The sequence below is a fragment of the Rhynchophorus ferrugineus genome, unplaced genomic scaffold (assembly GCF_030347505.1).
Source record: "Rhynchophorus ferrugineus isolate W39M unplaced genomic scaffold, kcgeb_rfMv2 rfM11, whole genome shotgun sequence".
NCBI classification, from domain to species: domain Eukaryota; kingdom Metazoa; phylum Arthropoda; class Insecta; order Coleoptera; family Curculionidae; genus Rhynchophorus; species Rhynchophorus ferrugineus.
Genome location: NW_027472590.1, coordinates 18377020 through 18395382, shown reverse-complemented (window position 1 = coordinate 18395382; position 18363 = coordinate 18377020). Strand labels below are relative to the sequence as shown.

General features: G+C 30.0%; 1 protein-coding gene across 5 annotated transcripts in view; it reads left to right on the top strand.

Moving 5' to 3' along the window:
* The window catches only part of wgn (Tumor necrosis factor receptor superfamily member wengen), a 240361-nt gene that overhangs the window by 12273 nt on the left and 209725 nt on the right, over positions 1-18363 (top strand). For 3 of the 5 annotated variants that reach the window (XR_013007693.1, XR_013007695.1, XR_013007694.1), the window contains exon 1: positions 8261-8467. Coding sequence is in view for 2 of the 5 variants with exons in the window: in XM_076417813.1 (XP_076273928.1) it covers positions 8444-8467 (24 nt within the window). In the remaining 3 variants the exon portion in view is untranslated. Of the gene's footprint in view, positions 1-8094; positions 8468-18363 lie in introns of those variants that run through there. The other 2 variants (XM_076417813.1, XM_076417814.1) reach the window with 2 other exon arrangements.

The window sequence follows — 18363 nt, the reverse complement described above, 5'->3', positions numbered from 1 at the left end:
CCCTACGAGTTAGATCAAATTAATGTACTACAGTATTGTACACCATAAAAAGGTCTACAAAAAAGTCCGCGATGGTATATGTTTATCTTTTAGGGATAACCCACATTAACCATTTTTATTGTTTACTTTTTTACGTGAGAAAATGGCTTATTTACGAAGCTATTTTAAGCAATACGGCATTAATCCTTATCGAATTAAGTACCTTAAATACAGTGTGCAATTAATATAGATCAATATGGTTCCTTACAGCATGTAAATTAAACAAATAATTTCGGAGATATTACAAATTTAAAATTTGCGTTTAAAAATGTGTAATGTAATAAAAATTGTATGAATTTAGATATTCCAAAGATAGCAGGAAATCTTCATAGTAAGTATAGGGGAAGAGGAATTATTTTACTCCAAATTTAATGCGTGCAGGCCAAGGGCAGTAATGAATGAACCAAAAATACTGGATCGATTTTAATCATGTTTTCATTGAGTGACATAGCCATATATATTTTATGCCCGTGCAAGGTCGGAGCGGGCCGCTATGTTTTTATATACAACGTTCATATTTTTTCTGTAGTGTATTTAATTTAGTATCAGCATTGCACCCGTTCGAAGCCGGGGCGGGTCGCTAGTATAGCATAAACGTAACAAATCCTTATTGCCCTCTTGGCAGATTGTGAAACTACTAAGAGTAATAAAAAAATAGTATTAGTAATAGTAAAAAAGTTATTATTGAAAGTTAATTACTTCGTTTTATTCACCAGAAACTACAATAAAAAGGAAGTATTAGTTAATGGACCCAAAATGTGCGTTAATTTTGATCCCACTTATATATTTATCATACTCCGGTACTATTTTAGTACTTAACTTTCAAACAACTCATTTTCCAATTATCTTGTGTTTAGAATGGCGGTAAATAAGTCTCAAGGGCAAATATTCGAAAAAGTTGTATGCTACAACAAGTAAATTTTGATCGTTTATTGGTTTGATAATTTATATTTGAAAATATAATGGTCAAGTACATTTAGCAACAGATGAAAGAGGTTAAGCCATCGTCAAAGAACCTATATTAGTTTATGCAGAAGATTTGAATTATTACATTTCAAACTATTTGCAGTTCATTGGCACTTATTTTTAATTACTGTTTATTTGATTTTTTTAACTGTCAATGTACTGTACCTGAGGAAAGAGCAGTTATGCTTTTAATTACAGAGGTATTGCAGGAAATTAAGATAAACAACACCAGTTAATGACGAACTGGTGCACATTAGCATCTAACGAAATCAGTATATACAGAATATAATAGATTCGTTTGAAGATCTTTCACTCTATAAACGTATTTTGAAATCGAGTTTATATTCTGACGTAAATTTAACCTTACGATTTAAATAGCTTCCTATTAAAATTAACAGGTAGAACTAGTCACAATTTTATGAATGTTTTCAGAATTCAGAGGAAAGCAAAGATAAAAGAAAATTAAAAATAGTATGAAATGGTGTATCACAAGAAAATTTGTTAATTAAAAATAATAATAATGTTGAGTTTAGATAATTATAGAAACTCCTGAGATAAGAATCCCAAAGAAACCAAATGGGTTATTTACGTCCTGAGATATTAATTACATTTGTATAGTTTTAATTGATTTATTTCGTTATTACGTATGTCATCATCGTCATCATTGTCATCGATTGATGATATGGATTATAGCCGGCGCTTGGAAAGAATGTCTATTTTCCAACTAGTTCTTTCAACATTATTTACCAAATCGAGACATTATTGGCTATCGATCGAAAACGTCAAAATCACCTAAAGCTGTGTTTGTAAGAAGTTAGCAGTCTGTTCAAACAGGTGTAACAATACGAGAATATCATATAAATTGTACCCTTTGGTACAGTTTTTGCCAACGCAAAATATTTAAATACTCTACTGTAATGGACAGAAGCTAGATTGAAATGATTTATATTATAATTAATGTAGAGTAATTTTTAATTAGTTTATGTGCCGGTGCAGCATTCTTTGATGGTTTACAGATCTGCCAATGACTCCAGTAGCATCATGAAACCATATGTATCAGGTCAATTGAAAGTCCCCGGCCTACCATAGTAAAACACATTTTCTTTGACAAAATGAGTTTTTTTTATTCAACATAATTCCCTTCAAGGGTGATACACTGATTATAGGGACCCTCCAACTTTTCCATACCATTTTGTAGTACGATTTTTCCTTTGCTTCAAAATATTCAATCACCTCTTCATTCGACGAAAATTGCTTCGCATCGAGCATTCTTTTGAGATCTGAGACACGGTGCATTGCCTTGGTGAAGCAGCACTTTATTTTTCTTCAAAAGCGGCCGTTTTGCGACGATTTAGTCCTTCACGGTCTAATAACGCTATGTAATAGTTGCTGTTGATGGTCCTTCCTTTTTTAAGGTAGTCAATAAAGTTATTTTATGCGCATCCCAAAATACAGACGCCATAACCTTGCCAGCCGATTGTTGCGTTTCCCCGTGTGCAGTCCACTCGGATGACTGTCGATTGGACTTCGGAGTGTAATGGTTCAGCTATGTTTCATCCATTATCACATCGACGCAAAAATTCGGGTTTATTACGCTTGATCATCTTCAAACACTACTTTGAATCATCAACTCGTCGTTGTATTTGGGTCAAAAGTGAGCTCGCGCGGCCCCCAGTTTGCACAGAGCTTTCTCATATCCAAATATTCGTGAATGATATGATGTACACGTTCAGTTGATATCTTTAGAGTGTCTGCTATTTCATTCAGTTTCAATTTACGGTCATTCAAAATCATTTTGTGGATTTTTTAAATGTTTTCGTCGGTAATAAACTCTTTTGGGTGTCCACTGCGTTCACCGTCTTAGGTGCTCATTTCACCACGTCTAAACTTAATGGTTAGTTTTCCTGGGGCAGTGTTCGGAAACTCAGCATTAAGCCAAGTTTTTGCTTCAACTGTATTTTTTCACTGTAAAAAGCAATATTTTATTAACATGCGAAATTCATTTTTATCTATTTTATTCACAATAACCAAAGTTGCTTCACTCAAAATGCCATAATTCACAAACTAATGATCCGACAGCTGATAAATTTATACACGCATCTTTTGACGCTTAGGGATAATTAAAAAACATACGGATTTAATTAATTCTAGTAGCGCCATCTATGTGCCAGGCCGGGGACTTTTCAGTTGACCTGTTATAGTTGTTCTTGTGCTGTAGGATTTTGTTTAGTGTTTATTTTATTACCTCATGCTTCAATATTACTTAAAAGATCGTCATTGTATGAAGAAATTTTCAGAGCTGCGATGGAATACAAATAGAAAGCGAAGACGTATGTTGCGTGCCTGTAAGAAGTTTCCCTTATGTCCAACAAATCATATCGACACATCTGAATTCAGAAAAAGTTTCTACCTACCGACTAAATTCCGATTCTAAAACACCAAATAAAATAAATATAATCATAAAATATGTAGAAGAATAGTTAATGTGTCTTTAGTTTCATTACCTGAGCTACTTCAAAACAAAAGATAACAGTATTTTTTAAAAAATCATTTCTGTTATATATGCTTCATTTATATATGAAGGTAATCAGTTTGTAACTAAACTTAAGCATTAAGATTACTCAGTACAACTTTATATCAATGCAAACGACGAAATTTATTCTCAACAGGATTAACGAACGTAAAGTAATTATAGGACTTAAGCTGTAATATATATTAAAAACTTAACTAATCCATTTAACTCTGTTAATATCTGAACAGCTAGGCAACCTTTGGAGCTTCAGCTTGAATGGTAGAATAGAAATATACATACGTCTAAGCAATCCGTGATACCCAGTAACTTAAATTGTTAAATTCGACGGTTTTGCCATTTCATGTCACCCCAAATATCCATAGCCAGTTTGTCTAGTTGTCTGGTAAGTCTAAGAAATGTCTCAAGAACATCGTTTTCATCATTAGCGGGCAATTAAAACGATTTCGTTATGGAAGCAAGGCATCTAACTTTGCAAAGTGAACTGAATGGTTTGATTCGCGACTTGAATTTATCGAAACAAAACAGAGTCCTTGACATCATGGTGGCAGGAGTGAAAACATATTGAAATATTCTAAAACACAAGTCATTATATACAAAAATAGAAATCACGCTATTTCGTCGTTCTTCTGAATGAAAAATGACATATGTATCTGAAATGAATGGCGTTTGTTCATAGATGGTTCTAAATTGAGTTTGAAGGTGACTATTGGATATTGTACATTAAAAAAACCATCCATTCCGAGTGATTACGCAGTATAAACAAAGGAACGCTATGGAAAACTTGTGGTGATGTAAAGGTTGAGCAACAAACTAATTGTGGTTAATTTTACATTTTACCATTACAGGTTATTGGTCTATTGGTTGCCGTCCAATCTGGTTTCACGAAATTTTGCTGTTTTTTGTATTTGTGGAACAGCAGTGTGATTATCAGTGCAAAAGCAATGCAAAATTAACGTGGACAGATTTGGAGCTATTAAGTTGAATTTTCCAATCTTTCGTCCATTTGTAGATTTTGTTGACTGCCACTTGCACTTTTTCTATTGCCCTAGGCAGAGATATATCTTTTGCCATAATAATTGTGTCGTCAGCAAAGGTTCCAAGAAGTGTTTCTTTTGTTGTTGGAATGTCAGCAGTGTAGAGCAGATACAGCAGAGTTCCTAAGACGCTACCTTGTGAAACTCCAGCCGAGATATTTTCAAATGTCCAGAACGTCATTTCGTGCGATACTCTAAATTTTCTTCCAAATAAATATGACTCCAGCAGTTGACAATAGCTACGCGGTAACAATTTGCTCATCTTACAGATTAATCCCAAATGCCAAACCCGATCAAAAGCTTGTGAGACATCCAGGAATATTGCAGGGCAGTATTTCTTTTCCTCAAACGCTCTTTCAATAGCCGTAGTTACTCTGTGCACTTGATCGATTGTTGAATGGTGATTTCGAAAACCAAACTGAAAATCTGGTATTGTTACCAAATGTTTGACACGTTTAAATATCAGTTTCCCAAATAGCTTTGATATTGCAGGTAGTAGCGAAATAGGTTTGTAAGATTCGACTTGTTCTGCAGGTTTGTTTCTGCATAATTATTTGTGCCACTTTAAAGCATTCCGGGACATGCTTCGGCCTTAAACAGGCATTAAATATATATGTCAACATGATGATTGCTTTTCGTGGCAGTTCTTTCAATAATCCAGGTGAAATGTCATCTATACCAGGTGCCTTTTTAGGCTTGAGGTTATCAATTTTAGTGGCAACTTCCAGTGGAGAAATTAGATTTAGATCTACATCGGGTTGATAGACAGGAAATGTATCCATGGTAGATTCTATATCATTAGGTCGAAATATGTTAGCTAAGTAGTGTGCGAACAATTCAGCTTTTTCATTGTCGCGTCGAACACATTCATTTCGACAATTTTTAAATGGCGGTACTCGAATAATTGGTCTTTTAAATCTTCGAGTTGCTTTCCATAGCGAATAATCTTTGTCTGCATGTGGGCTTAATTCACTTACATACTAGCTATAGTACATACTAAAAAATTTTTGTATCCAAGATTTTGACCGTTTGTGCATTGTGGTATATTATTATTTTTCTTCGGAAGTTCCACTTTTATCCTACAGTCTAGTAAATAATTTATGTCATATATATTTTTATTATTTTCGTTTTGTGTCATGCCTACGTAGAACAACGGAAAAGTTTTAATTTGTTTTTCACTATTTACATTAGTTGTCTTTTTCGCTATAGGCATGACGGTCACTACTTCGTGCCCGCAAGCCCGTAATTTCAATTTAATATTATCCTGATTTGTTGTGGACGGCAATCCTCTAATGACTACTCTATACCACTTATCACTTTTTAACTGATAAGTGGGGTAGTCGAGTTTATTGAATGAATTGTTTTTCTTCATCTCAATGAGATGCCTTTTTACTTTCCTGTAGTCCGTTTCATTATCAAGGGTTACGTTAATATCATCGTTAGACAAAGATTTAAACTGCACTCGGTCAGAGGCTACTACCTTTATTTGTGATCTAAATAAATTAAAATTGCCAACATTGCTTACCTTGATCGGAGGGGGCAGAGGGATTTTGTCTTCTTGCTTCTTCTTCTTCTTTTTTTAAAATATTTATAGCACTTTTTGCGATTGGCGAAGGCGTCATCTCTGACTTCTTCCTCTTTTTATCCTTCTTGTTTGTTACTTCGGTCCAGTCAAACTATTCCCCTAGCTCTAATGCTAGTTCGTCTTCATCGGTGTCTAGACTGTAGTCTTCTGCATAACTAGTATGCCTTTTTGGTGTATCTTGCATGTGATCTTGCAGTTGCAAACGGATAGCAGCTATATCCTTAGATAATTACAACAGTTTTTGGTTCAGACGCTCGTTATTCGTTCTTAATTCTTCGTTTTCTTTCAATAATATATTCAAATCCATGTTATTGTCCATCATGTTGTACTGTTATAATTAAAATGCAAAATGAAAATTAAGAATACTTTACATTTTTTATACAGAGAACAAATTAATTTGTCTGATTTATCGAAAGATATATACTATGACAGAAAAACCCGACATATACTTGTGATTTCATTCCAAAATCGATTAACAAAATTTTAGAAGAACAAGAATCGCCCATCCTCTTTGTCTAAATTAGCTTTTTATTTAATTTAATGTCTGGTGAACTAAGAACAATTAAGAAAAATTGTTCTTGCTTAAGAATTGATTGCAATTGATGTGGTTGTAGAGACATAATATATCATTCTACTAGAAGTAATTCTGAAGTTTATTATGATTTTTCTGTAAATTTTAGTGGTAATAACTTTTGAATTTCATCACATTACATATACATTAGATGGATTTCTTAACAAAGCTAATTTGTGCATCAAGAGATAAAATAAATGTTGAAAAGAATATTAACAATCATAAAATTGCTTCATTAACCGACTTTGAAATAGAAGGAGGTCTTATATTTCGTCGGTATTTATTTAATGTATCTTCGCCGATTTCTCCATCAATTGTGGATGGATTTTCAAAATGTTTTTTCATTCGAAAGAGTGCACTTCCGTGGTGACCCTATTGGAACCAAGTCAGGTTCTGATGGGGGACAAATGATCAGACATTTGTGTATAATGTTATCGTTGAGCTGATGTGGCGGAAAATCGGAAGTCGTTCATTGTAAAAGTTATGCAGTTTGCCTTTTAAGCACTAACTGTAACATATAAGACGTTATAGACATATCGTAGACTACTGTTTCTATGGTATAATGGTTAAAGTAATGGTTTAGCTTCCAAATGGAGGTCGCGAGTTTGATTCCCAGCATGGAGAATTATTTTTATTGTTCTAGTTTAGTTAGAACATTTGTTAAATCACCTAGGCTAGATAGCGAACCCCGGGGGCTGAAGCGTTCCCTATTTCCAATCATTATTTCTATATTCCTATTTTTCTTGGCCTACCCATTGTAATAATTAATAAAATAATTGCGTAATTCATTCTGTAAACATCTAACACTAAAAAGAAAAAAAATGTAACAAAAAAATTGAACCGATTTCAAAAAAATAAATAAGGAATTCACTAAAAATTTTAAAATAGTCAAATATATATTTTTAACACAAAAAAAACAATATTTTAAAATAAAATATGTACCTAATAAACATTGTAATAACTAAATAAAAATAAACAAGAACTTTATTTAACCTATATACATGTATTTTATATTTTGCTATATACACACAATTGATATTAATACCTGCCTAAACCTATTTATCTATTTATAATATTATTTTAACTACTACCTAATAACTAAAATTTTTTAGTTATTAACTTTTTAACTAAAATAATATAATTTTGTGACATATACATAACATTAAATTAATATAACTGTTTGGGTTCGGCATCGACTTCATAATGTTAAAACAAGTTTTAGTAACATACCATTTTTAATTATACACTTTGCTCTGTTATGAGAAAGTCGTCATTATTAATTTTAAACGATTAATTTAATAAATTGTGGTCGAATTTAGAGCATCGGGCGACCACCAGTTATTAATAAATTTCTGTTTTATTACAGCTTGAACAGCTCCAGGAAGATACGCGACATCTTTTGCCGCCGAAGGACTCTCAGGATCCTTTTAAAATCCGTCGCATGGTTTCTCAAAACTCCGACAGTCACCCAAGTGCGCAGGCGTCCGTGTTACGACCGGCTCTAAATTCGAAAATAACGCGCGTAGCAGTCAGTCGCGTGTTGCGCGTTTTGCTATGAACTTTTCTGGATAGGGGACGGTTCGACGACGACGACGACGACGTGTAGAATTTTGCGAACGGCATTCGGTAAAGGATTATGTGGCGTAAGTTCGTGTCCGTTTTTGCCAGTTCGGTATATCTTTTGCGATAAATTGCCTTGGATAATATTGATACGGATGGCGGATCTAAAGACTTTAGGGGTAAGTTGTCGACGATTTATCACTTATTGGCGATCTTCATTAGTAACGCTTCCCTCAGATCTGATGTTCCTCTGATCTCTTGAACACTAGAAATGAATATATTGACTTATAATATTTTTTGTTTTTGTTCACTACATAAATATAAAGTAACTATTACGACGCATACATATTAATTTATCTTGGAAATTTAATTTATTAATTTTTCTTAATTAATATTCAGAAAAAGTAACATTTTTATAAATGACATCATTTAGTTAGAAATGAATATCTTATTTTGATACATAATTAGTTTATTAATATATAATACATAATTTGGTTTATTATGATAGATAATTATTATTTTATCATAGAAATATAGTTTTTATTTTTTTTCTCAATTAATATATATATATATATATATATATATATATATATATATATATATATATATATATATATATATATCTTTTTATATTAAAATATTACAAAAAAAAATATAACAAAATATTAAATATTATATAAAAATATATATCATATATGTTAAAATTCAAAATATTTTAAATTACTATAAACAAAATAAATAATATGATAATAATAACAATAATTAAAATTAACTTATTTTCTAAAATATAATTCTAGAGCCGTTTTGTGATTTTCCCTTAGAGTAAAGTTACCACCCATATTATAGAAGCAAATATAATTAATTTTAATTCCATTTTATGGTGTAGATAATTAACTATGAATATATATGTGAATTTAGTTGTATAAAACTATGAGAACTAATAACAATATAAAAACAGGAACTAAATGAAGCTAAAATAATAATACAAACGTAACTTTATATATTGTTATGATTTATACTTTTTAAATATACTGGGATAAGCTTTTCAAATAAGCAAATGACAAATAAATTATAGTACTACCTAACAACAAAAATGTTTCTGACTTGAAAATACCTATTATTTTTTTTGCTTTATTAAAGCTTGAAAATCACCCTAAAATGTACCAAATAGCTTTAGTTTTACAGAATCAGGTAACAATTTATATTTTCCGTATTGAATATTTTTAGTTTGTGAGAAATTCATTTTTCGATGTATACCTGTTAACTATCAAAATACAAATAATCTAGATGTTTGAAGGTTATAAAAGGTGATAATATTATTGTAATGGTATTTTTTTAGTATTTTGTGTTTTGGAAATTATTTTTGGTTAAAGAGTAAGATTTATTACATCAACATGTCAAGAAAATGAACACATTCAAGCGTATTGAAGAATTTTGTTATATTTATGGTTTGGCGTGAGTATTCAAATTCAAGTCCAATTTCTTGACTGTTATTTTTGCTTCACTTCATATATTTAAACAATTTGCCAGTTCGTACCCCATCACAAATTTTAAGAGTTGGAAGCAGAAACTAAAATGTATGGAAAACAGGCTTGAAAATCTTTCAGCATCTTGTGAGTCCGATTTTGAATAATGTTTAAATAGTAATAAAATAGTTATGGTTTCAAGCAATTATAATTTGTTATATGATGAAAATAATTAAAACTAATAAATTATTTTCGTTGTCATATTCATGTTTTTTAATGCAAGCTTAGTAAGAATTGACTGACCAATTGAAGGAAACATATTTTTTTTGTTGGGCATCATAGTTTTTGGAATATGATACTTAAGATAGAAGGCAAAATAAAAATAATCATCCATTTCATATATAATCTTAGAACTGATATTGAACTGTTGTGATTTGTATTCTAAGAAATTCTAAAGATCTAATTACATAACACACAATAATATTTCTTTAGTGAATTAAATTTTTGAACTATATTTACGATATAAATTAATATAAATCATAATGCTTATGTAAATTAATATTTTGGTATATATAATACAATTAAATTAGTATATTTAATTTAATAATTAAAACAATATGTATTATGACTATAATTTATTGAATTTTATCCTCAATATAATATTGTCAGCATATATTTAAAAACATATAAAAAAATTATCCTCATATATTTTTGGTATATTGGATTAAAGTTGAGAAGCGGTTAAAACCAATATTTATCATCATACATTTATTTTAAATCAAATCCAATTGAAATTGATAAAATCCAAATAAACTATGCTATAAATGTCTTACCCCTATGTTTAATTAAAAATAAATATTATTCAATATTAATATATCAAGTTTAACGCTATATACATCATGATGTAAATAAGACAACAAAACAACAACGAAGCTACTAAAAAGACACTGTGTCCAATATGAGGGTACGCTAGGTCATAAAATATGCTCGTTCAAGAGTTCTTCCGTTGTTCGATGGTACTTTCAGGGCGAGTTTCGTAGGGTTCGGACCTAAAAAAATATTTTGAACCTAAAACCGGATACACCCGAAAATATTTGTGTAGCACGTGTAAATCGGATGTTGCGTGAATTTATATTGTGTTGTTAAGATAAAATGTCTTAAAATAGATATGGTTATAAATTGATAATATTTATTTTACGTGTATTACAATTAATATATAGGGTCAGTTTTCTCCCGCCTATTGATTTAATTTTTGTAATAGTGTGAAAATGAAATTGTCGGAAGAAATTAACCATTCTGATTGTGTATTCACGAAATATAGGGACCCCATTTGTTTGTATTGCACTCCGAAAATCTATTTAGTTTTGTTTTCTGGTCGAGTTTTTATATTTGAGTGTAACTATTATTATCATTATTTTTAAAATATAATTAGTGCTTTTTCTAAAGAATTTAGTTTTTCTATTTCATATCGCGTAATCTGTGACTCATAAGTATGGAAGCTATTTTCTAACCTTATAAGAATTCATGCATAATAGTTTTATTTTAGTTATTGTTAACTAAAATGGGTCCTCACGTCTTTACTTTCTATTTTGTTTACTGATAATTTCTATTAATATTTTTGTGTACTACTTTTATAAACTGCGTGGATTTCCTGTTATTACTGAACATATGTAGAGTACGACGTTTAATAAATTCGAGGATTATCATATATATGCGAACAATTTATTATTAAAACATTTTAATTAATAACTTTATAAGTTACTAGTCATTGCCGACTAATCTACAATTTGATTTTACAAAAACTTAAAAACTAAGTATATATCTAGGGAAACTCATCTGTCCATTGGTTCTGTGTCTTGCTTCATGAACTATGATAGTTCGGTGTTAGACATGAGACGTGTCTCATGTGTTTTTACTATTCTCCTGATATCTGGGGTGATAGTCGATACATGAAATTCCCAATTTATGTAATTATTTCTGTAAAATCTGGGTGCATCTATGGTGACTATTAGGGCATTGTTGGGAAAAAAATTTTATATTTAAATTTTATTTATTAGGTTGGGTTTTAAACCTTGCTTGTACTTGCGGGTACTTGTTTTCGCTAATAATTCAACAAGAACACATTATAGTTCAATTTTAATGATTTATCATTATGCATGAGGCTTGGGTTTGAGTCCACTATGCCTTTAATATAAACAAAAAAAGGTTAATATGTAGTGTAAACTGAACTCTTCGAAATGAATTTTGTATAGAAATTAACCAAGAAAGTGTTAGCGTCAGTTTTTTTTTGGATTCAAAAGGCATTGTGTTTATGGATCTTCTGATGTATCTTCAAGTTCATAAAGTAATACATTATTACTATTATAACCTTCAGACTATATTGACTTAAAACATTAACTTCCTTTAAAACGCATCAAAAAATCAATTAATTAATGTACGAATCTTTTTAATATCGAGGTTTATTTCCCTTCGATTTTCGACACTTCCTAAACCTTGAAACATTTTTTTAGTAGATATTATTATAAAATTTAACCAGCTTTTCAGAAAGTTCCGATTTATTTGAACAAACTTATTGAACTTATTTTAAAGAATATTGTAAATATTTTAATTTCTTAATATTTTGATATACTTTTGATGAAGAGTATATTTATTCTATCTTAAATAGGTTACTAATTTTACTAATTTTATAGTTAAATAATTTTACAGTTATTAATGTATAACTCTATAAAAAATAATATGATATTTAACAAGCGACAAGAATATGGAAAATCGATAAAAGAAGTCGAAAATCGTGAAACGTGAATCATTATTCGGGTAAATTTATTTCAATCAAATTTGATTCAATTAAACATTGAAAATAGCTACTACATTAAATATTTCTTGATATATCTGTAAATGTTACAAAATCACAATATATCTAATATACAGAAGTTGAAATGATTCAAAAACAATTCGCTTTTTATAATTTTATTGTCATTTCGTGGCTATACAATGATAAGACAATTGTGCTTTTGAGCTTAGAGTAGGACATTCCTTACAAAGGACGTGGGCAAATACAAATATTTATATTAAAAAATATTGATATATCGTTTTCGACATTTAAAAAAAAATATCGATATTTTACAAGAAGAAATATATTTTTCTTCACCTTTAGAATTAAGTATCACAAAACGTTTAGTATTAAGTACCAATTTTAAAGGTTACTAAAAATTATATTAATTTAAAGAATATTGTAAATTATATTATTATATTTGTATTATATTTGTATTATCACATTTTGAAAAAATATCGGCTAAAAAAATATCGATATATCCGCCAAAAAATTTCGCTATCTTTTTTTCAGAAAATGTCGAGAAAATGTATAGATATTTTTTCTGCATCCCTACGAGTTAAATATTATGAACGATATTAATAGATAAGGTCATTGGACAAAACTAGTTGACGCTTAAGGCCTATTTTTAAAGAAACAAGCTCACTTATCAACCAATATTTTTCAACAAATATTTTCTTAAACGTTTATCCTTTCAATATAAATCTCCACAGCCTTTTAGCCTTTTTTACAAAGCATTTAATAACTGTACGATGTAAAATTTTCCTTATTTGTTAAAAAGCAGGGCCTGCTGTTGGTCTTAATCCAGAGGATCGTAGTTCAGAGCCCACGTTGTCTCTAAAAAATTCACGTTGTCTCTAAAAAATTCACAAATTTTTATTTACCCAATAAAATCATCAGATAAGTGATTCGCGACATATTTCACTATTTTGACCACTTTTGTCATTTGATTATTTTACTCGCTTTCCACTGTCGCCATATAACGCAGTTAACACACCGTATAATCAATAAAAATGTTCAACTAGTTCATTGATTGACAGGAAAATGTGGGTAATTTCTCACATCGTAAAACGCCATAAAGCCGTAAAATCAGAGAACGTTTTAAGGGCCATTGGAATGGATCCATTTCAACATTTACGATATAAAATATGATGGGTAGAGGAAGCTCATAAATTTTATTCTTGGTCATCCGATAAACATAGCACATATTTTTATGCCACATTCCCATTTCTACAATCAGTCCGGTCAGAGATTTTGTTTTTTTTCTGTGAACTTTGGAACATTTTATTGAGCAACATTGTTTCTGATCTTGTTTTTTGTTCGTAACGATTCATAAATGAGCATCAGCTAAAAAAGTTTATTTTAATTAATTTGTAAACATATATATTAAGGTTTTTCATCAACATAGTTTTCTGCATAAGATTGATGATTTTTCGAATATTCCATATCTTTCATGATTTCATCATTTGCATTAATTCCCATTTTCTGAAATCAAATTTTATCAATAGTTATTGTAAATAATGATTAGATGCAGCCAAATCCATTCATTTACCAATAACTATTGAGTTGTTTTATATAGTTAATGTGTTGGAAAGGTTGTGGATTCGAATACTGTTTGTTTGTGTAAAATTTGTTTGAAGTTGAAATTTTGAGTCAAATATTCCAGTCGCATAATTTTTTTATAATTAGTAGGCATATAAATTAATTTTAAAGGATTGATAACATATGGTATTCATCATGTCAAACGCTTCACTTTTCAGCAATGTAATTTCGTCGAAATGTGATAAAAAAAATTTCAGTCAGCTGAATTTTCAAACTGAAGAACTAAATTTTACAGCTGAAGGTCATCAAATGTCATGTAATGTCAATAATATCAATAATCTGAAGACGAGGATTTTATTGAATATGCAGAATTGTTGGGAAAAACACAATAAGCATTTGCAATCGGTTGAAGATCATGGGAATGATCGCAAAGATTGGCGCGATCAGCTTGATTTGGTATATTATAAGCTACTAAAACCTAATGAAACCATCAATGGTTACTACAATTCGCTTTGGGCTACAATTGATGGGGTTCAGTGCGAAAATCGGTCGGAATACAAGCAAAGACACAACAATGTTATGTTATTCTCCAGCTCGATCGCATGTTGCAAAATCGGTGAAAACATATTTGAAAACATTAAAATTGGAAGTGCTACTGCACCCACCGTATTCTCCAGACCTTGCTCCTTCTGATTAGTATTTGTTTTGACGTATGTCGTTACCTGTCTGAACAGAGCTGGAGATACCAAAAAATGGATCGATTGGTGGATAACAGCAAAAGGTACATCGTTTTTTCGAGACTGTATCCATAAATTGCTTGAAAGACTACAATGCTTTGGATAAACTACATTGCACCGATATTCACAATAAAACGTCAACTTAAAAAAATCCGTTTGAACTAATTTATAGGCCTAATTAATGTTTAAGGCCTTTTCTTATTTCCTTTCTATTTATTAACGAAAAATTTTTTTAGCTATGAACTTTTAAATTTTTTTAAACAAATGTACTTTTTGATAGTCGTCGTTCAACTTTGCGATTATAGTGTTGTTTTTATCAATTAACAGAATTCTGATTAGTATATATAAGTGTATGTGTATGTGTATTAGTGTATTAGAATAACTGACCAGTAGATTAAATAAAAATACCCTATTGTTTTAAAAACATATAGGGTTTACTGTAGAACACCTGTTAAGATTAAGCTACTGTATTTATTGTGAACTGTAATTATAGTAAAGGTAATATTTTTCAATTGTTATGCTTAAGAGTGTTTAATACTACTCTATTTGCAGATAATTAAAAAGATATAGACATAAAAGGGTCCTTTTAATTTAATATGAGGCATCAATAATTACTTTTTAGCAATCTTATATGGTAATGTTGTTAATAAATATTGCGATAAAATTAATTAAAAAAGAGTGTTTTGTATGTAAACATATCCTACAGTTACCCTAAGACCTATATGATATTAAATTGCAGGTCCCTGTTTATTAATTCCGTTATAAAACACTGAAAGTTGAAAGCGGGACTTTATACATCTGCAACAGGGGCAAATAATGTTCTGGGACTAAATAATAAGTATACATATCAACAAAAATATACAATTGCCATTAATTTGATTTAAATGTTATAATATAGGGTAACATATTACAATAATATATTGGTTTTTTGATAGCCATTCATTAATTGACTATAATGAAGTTTTACTGAGTAAACGGAACCTATAATAAACATACCCTATAAAATAGTATATAATAGTATTTTCAAAGCAATGTTTACGAAATGCATATGTCCACTTTAAACGAATAACGATCCATTTAGGATGAATTTTTGTGTATCGTCAATGGCAAGTTTTACAGTTACCCATAAAGAATAGTGTAACAGTGTATTATTTGACACAAAGTAATCATTTTAGTTGTACCTGTTGCCAAGCTGGGTAAGAAGGGCGCTCATAATAAATATAGGGAGATTGCCCATAATAAATATTTAACGTAATGTATTTAAGTAATCAACATACAAAATTCTAGATTTTATCTATTTTTTAATAACACCATCATCCTTTAATTACTGTAAATTAATATAAAATAATAGGAACGTCAAGAAATTAATTTTTTTTCGCTATATATTCATATATATTTATACTTTTGCTATTATTTATTTATACTACTATTATTTATTTATACTACTGCTCCAAATACATTTGAGATACTTCTATATGTCATGTATGTTTTATACTTGTTCACCTTTTATAGAACATAATATATATCTTTGCCAAACCCGCATGAGGATGTTTTCATGGAAGATAAATTTCGCAGATGGTTGACAAAATCTCCGCTATTCGAAATTGTCCATGCGAAAACGTGGCTTTAGGACTGCCGCAGATACGTACGTATTTTTGGAAATTCCCTCTTATCAACTGCAAACAGATGGGCCCTTCTCGGTGTATATATTTTAATATTTCAGGCCGGAATAATGGATTTCCTTTTCCTTTCGATTTACTTCTATTTCTATACGTATTTATATATATATTTACGTACCGCTAAAAAAAGCATATTCCTGTTCACCCTCCGCAATGACATACGCGGACAACGGCGTGATTTAAAGGGCGTTTTCGTGTTTTCAATTAATCTGATGATTTTTAATGAAGTGAGGAGTGATTATATGTGTTCTTGTTAATTTCGTTGAGAGTGATGGATGGCGTTGGGAGGCCGTCAAAAGAATCAAGAAGGTGAATGAAAGAGGACTCCCACCCTAGTTGGTTTTGTTTTTTTTTTCAAGTAGCACGTGGCGTATGGGGGTTAGGTATTGTCATGTTGATGGATCATACCTTTTTGACGTCATGTTTAATATTTTCTTTTTTTTTTCATTGTTGAGGATAAATAGATTATCTGTACATTACGGATATAAAAAATGTCATAAAAGTTATGGCCGGAAAGAGCATCATTTTTTAAGAAAAAAATTGAACAATGAAATTGTATATAATTTTTTTATATTGTTTTTCTTCAACATTTTTTCAGATTCTCAAACCACATCTACTCCGAGGAGTGAGTTTTTATTATATTCCAATAAAATCAAAACCGTTGAATAAAAATAATTAAACATAATCAATTATTCCCAATGAGAATGATGAACGAAATTAGTAATTTATTTGTTAACAATCAGAACGAATTACGTCAATGTTCAGTGACGGATGCAATAGAGATGTTGGAGGAGGAAAAATATCAATATATTACCATTTTTAAAAAGATGTAGTCTGGAAAATATATCGGTTTGTTGAAATAAAATGATTTTCGATATCTTTACGGTATTCGGAAAAAATATAGATTTATTTGTATGGATTTTATAGATATTTCGCTATTTTTTGAACAACAGCAAACATCGTTTTGCTCTGTACGAAATTCGATAACATATAGATTTTTTGATCAGTTAATTTATGACTTAATATTTAGCTAGGTTTGTGTATGATCACACACATACACTTTCGAATTCATAACCAAATTAGTAATTTTGCTACTTTCTCTACAAAATTTCATTGTTTACCAAATGTATACTAATTTCATTTGATGCAGACGAATGTTTAGGAGAAACAGTAAATACATTAGAATCTTATAGAACAGGATTTCAAAATTATTGTCATCATTCCAATTCACACTGATGAACATCTTCTTGAGGAAATCTTTTGAGATAATTCTCCTGAGTAGTCTTCCATACTAATTTCGAATTTTTTTTGTATCAGTTTTAAGTGGTTTTCCTAACTCCTAACAATACTAAAATCTATTTAACACACATTTCTCTATACCTTCTTGTCGCTAAGGTTTTTTATTATTTCATTAGTTCCTAATTTTATCTATAACATAATCATGTTTCAGTTAATCGAATAATTTCTATCTGGTTCTTTCTTTTCCCTGTCTAGTGTTGACAAAGACATATGATCCATATTATTTTTGTTTTATTTATCATGTTATATATATTTATGTCTTTTTCTATTTTGTATCCCATTCATAATATGCGTTACTCTTCAGATATTTTGTTAGTTCTGGTGTGGTTCTTAATGTTTTTCATCACATATGACCATCAGCCTTATATCTTTAGTTTTAATTTAAACATTGCTGTTTTTAATATATTTTTTTTGGTTCTATGTCGTCGTTTATAGCCTTGGCGCTATAATTTCGTAACAACCTAACAGTAAGATATTTAAATTGTCTATTTTCTTGATCTTTTTATAAAACGTTTCTGCTTT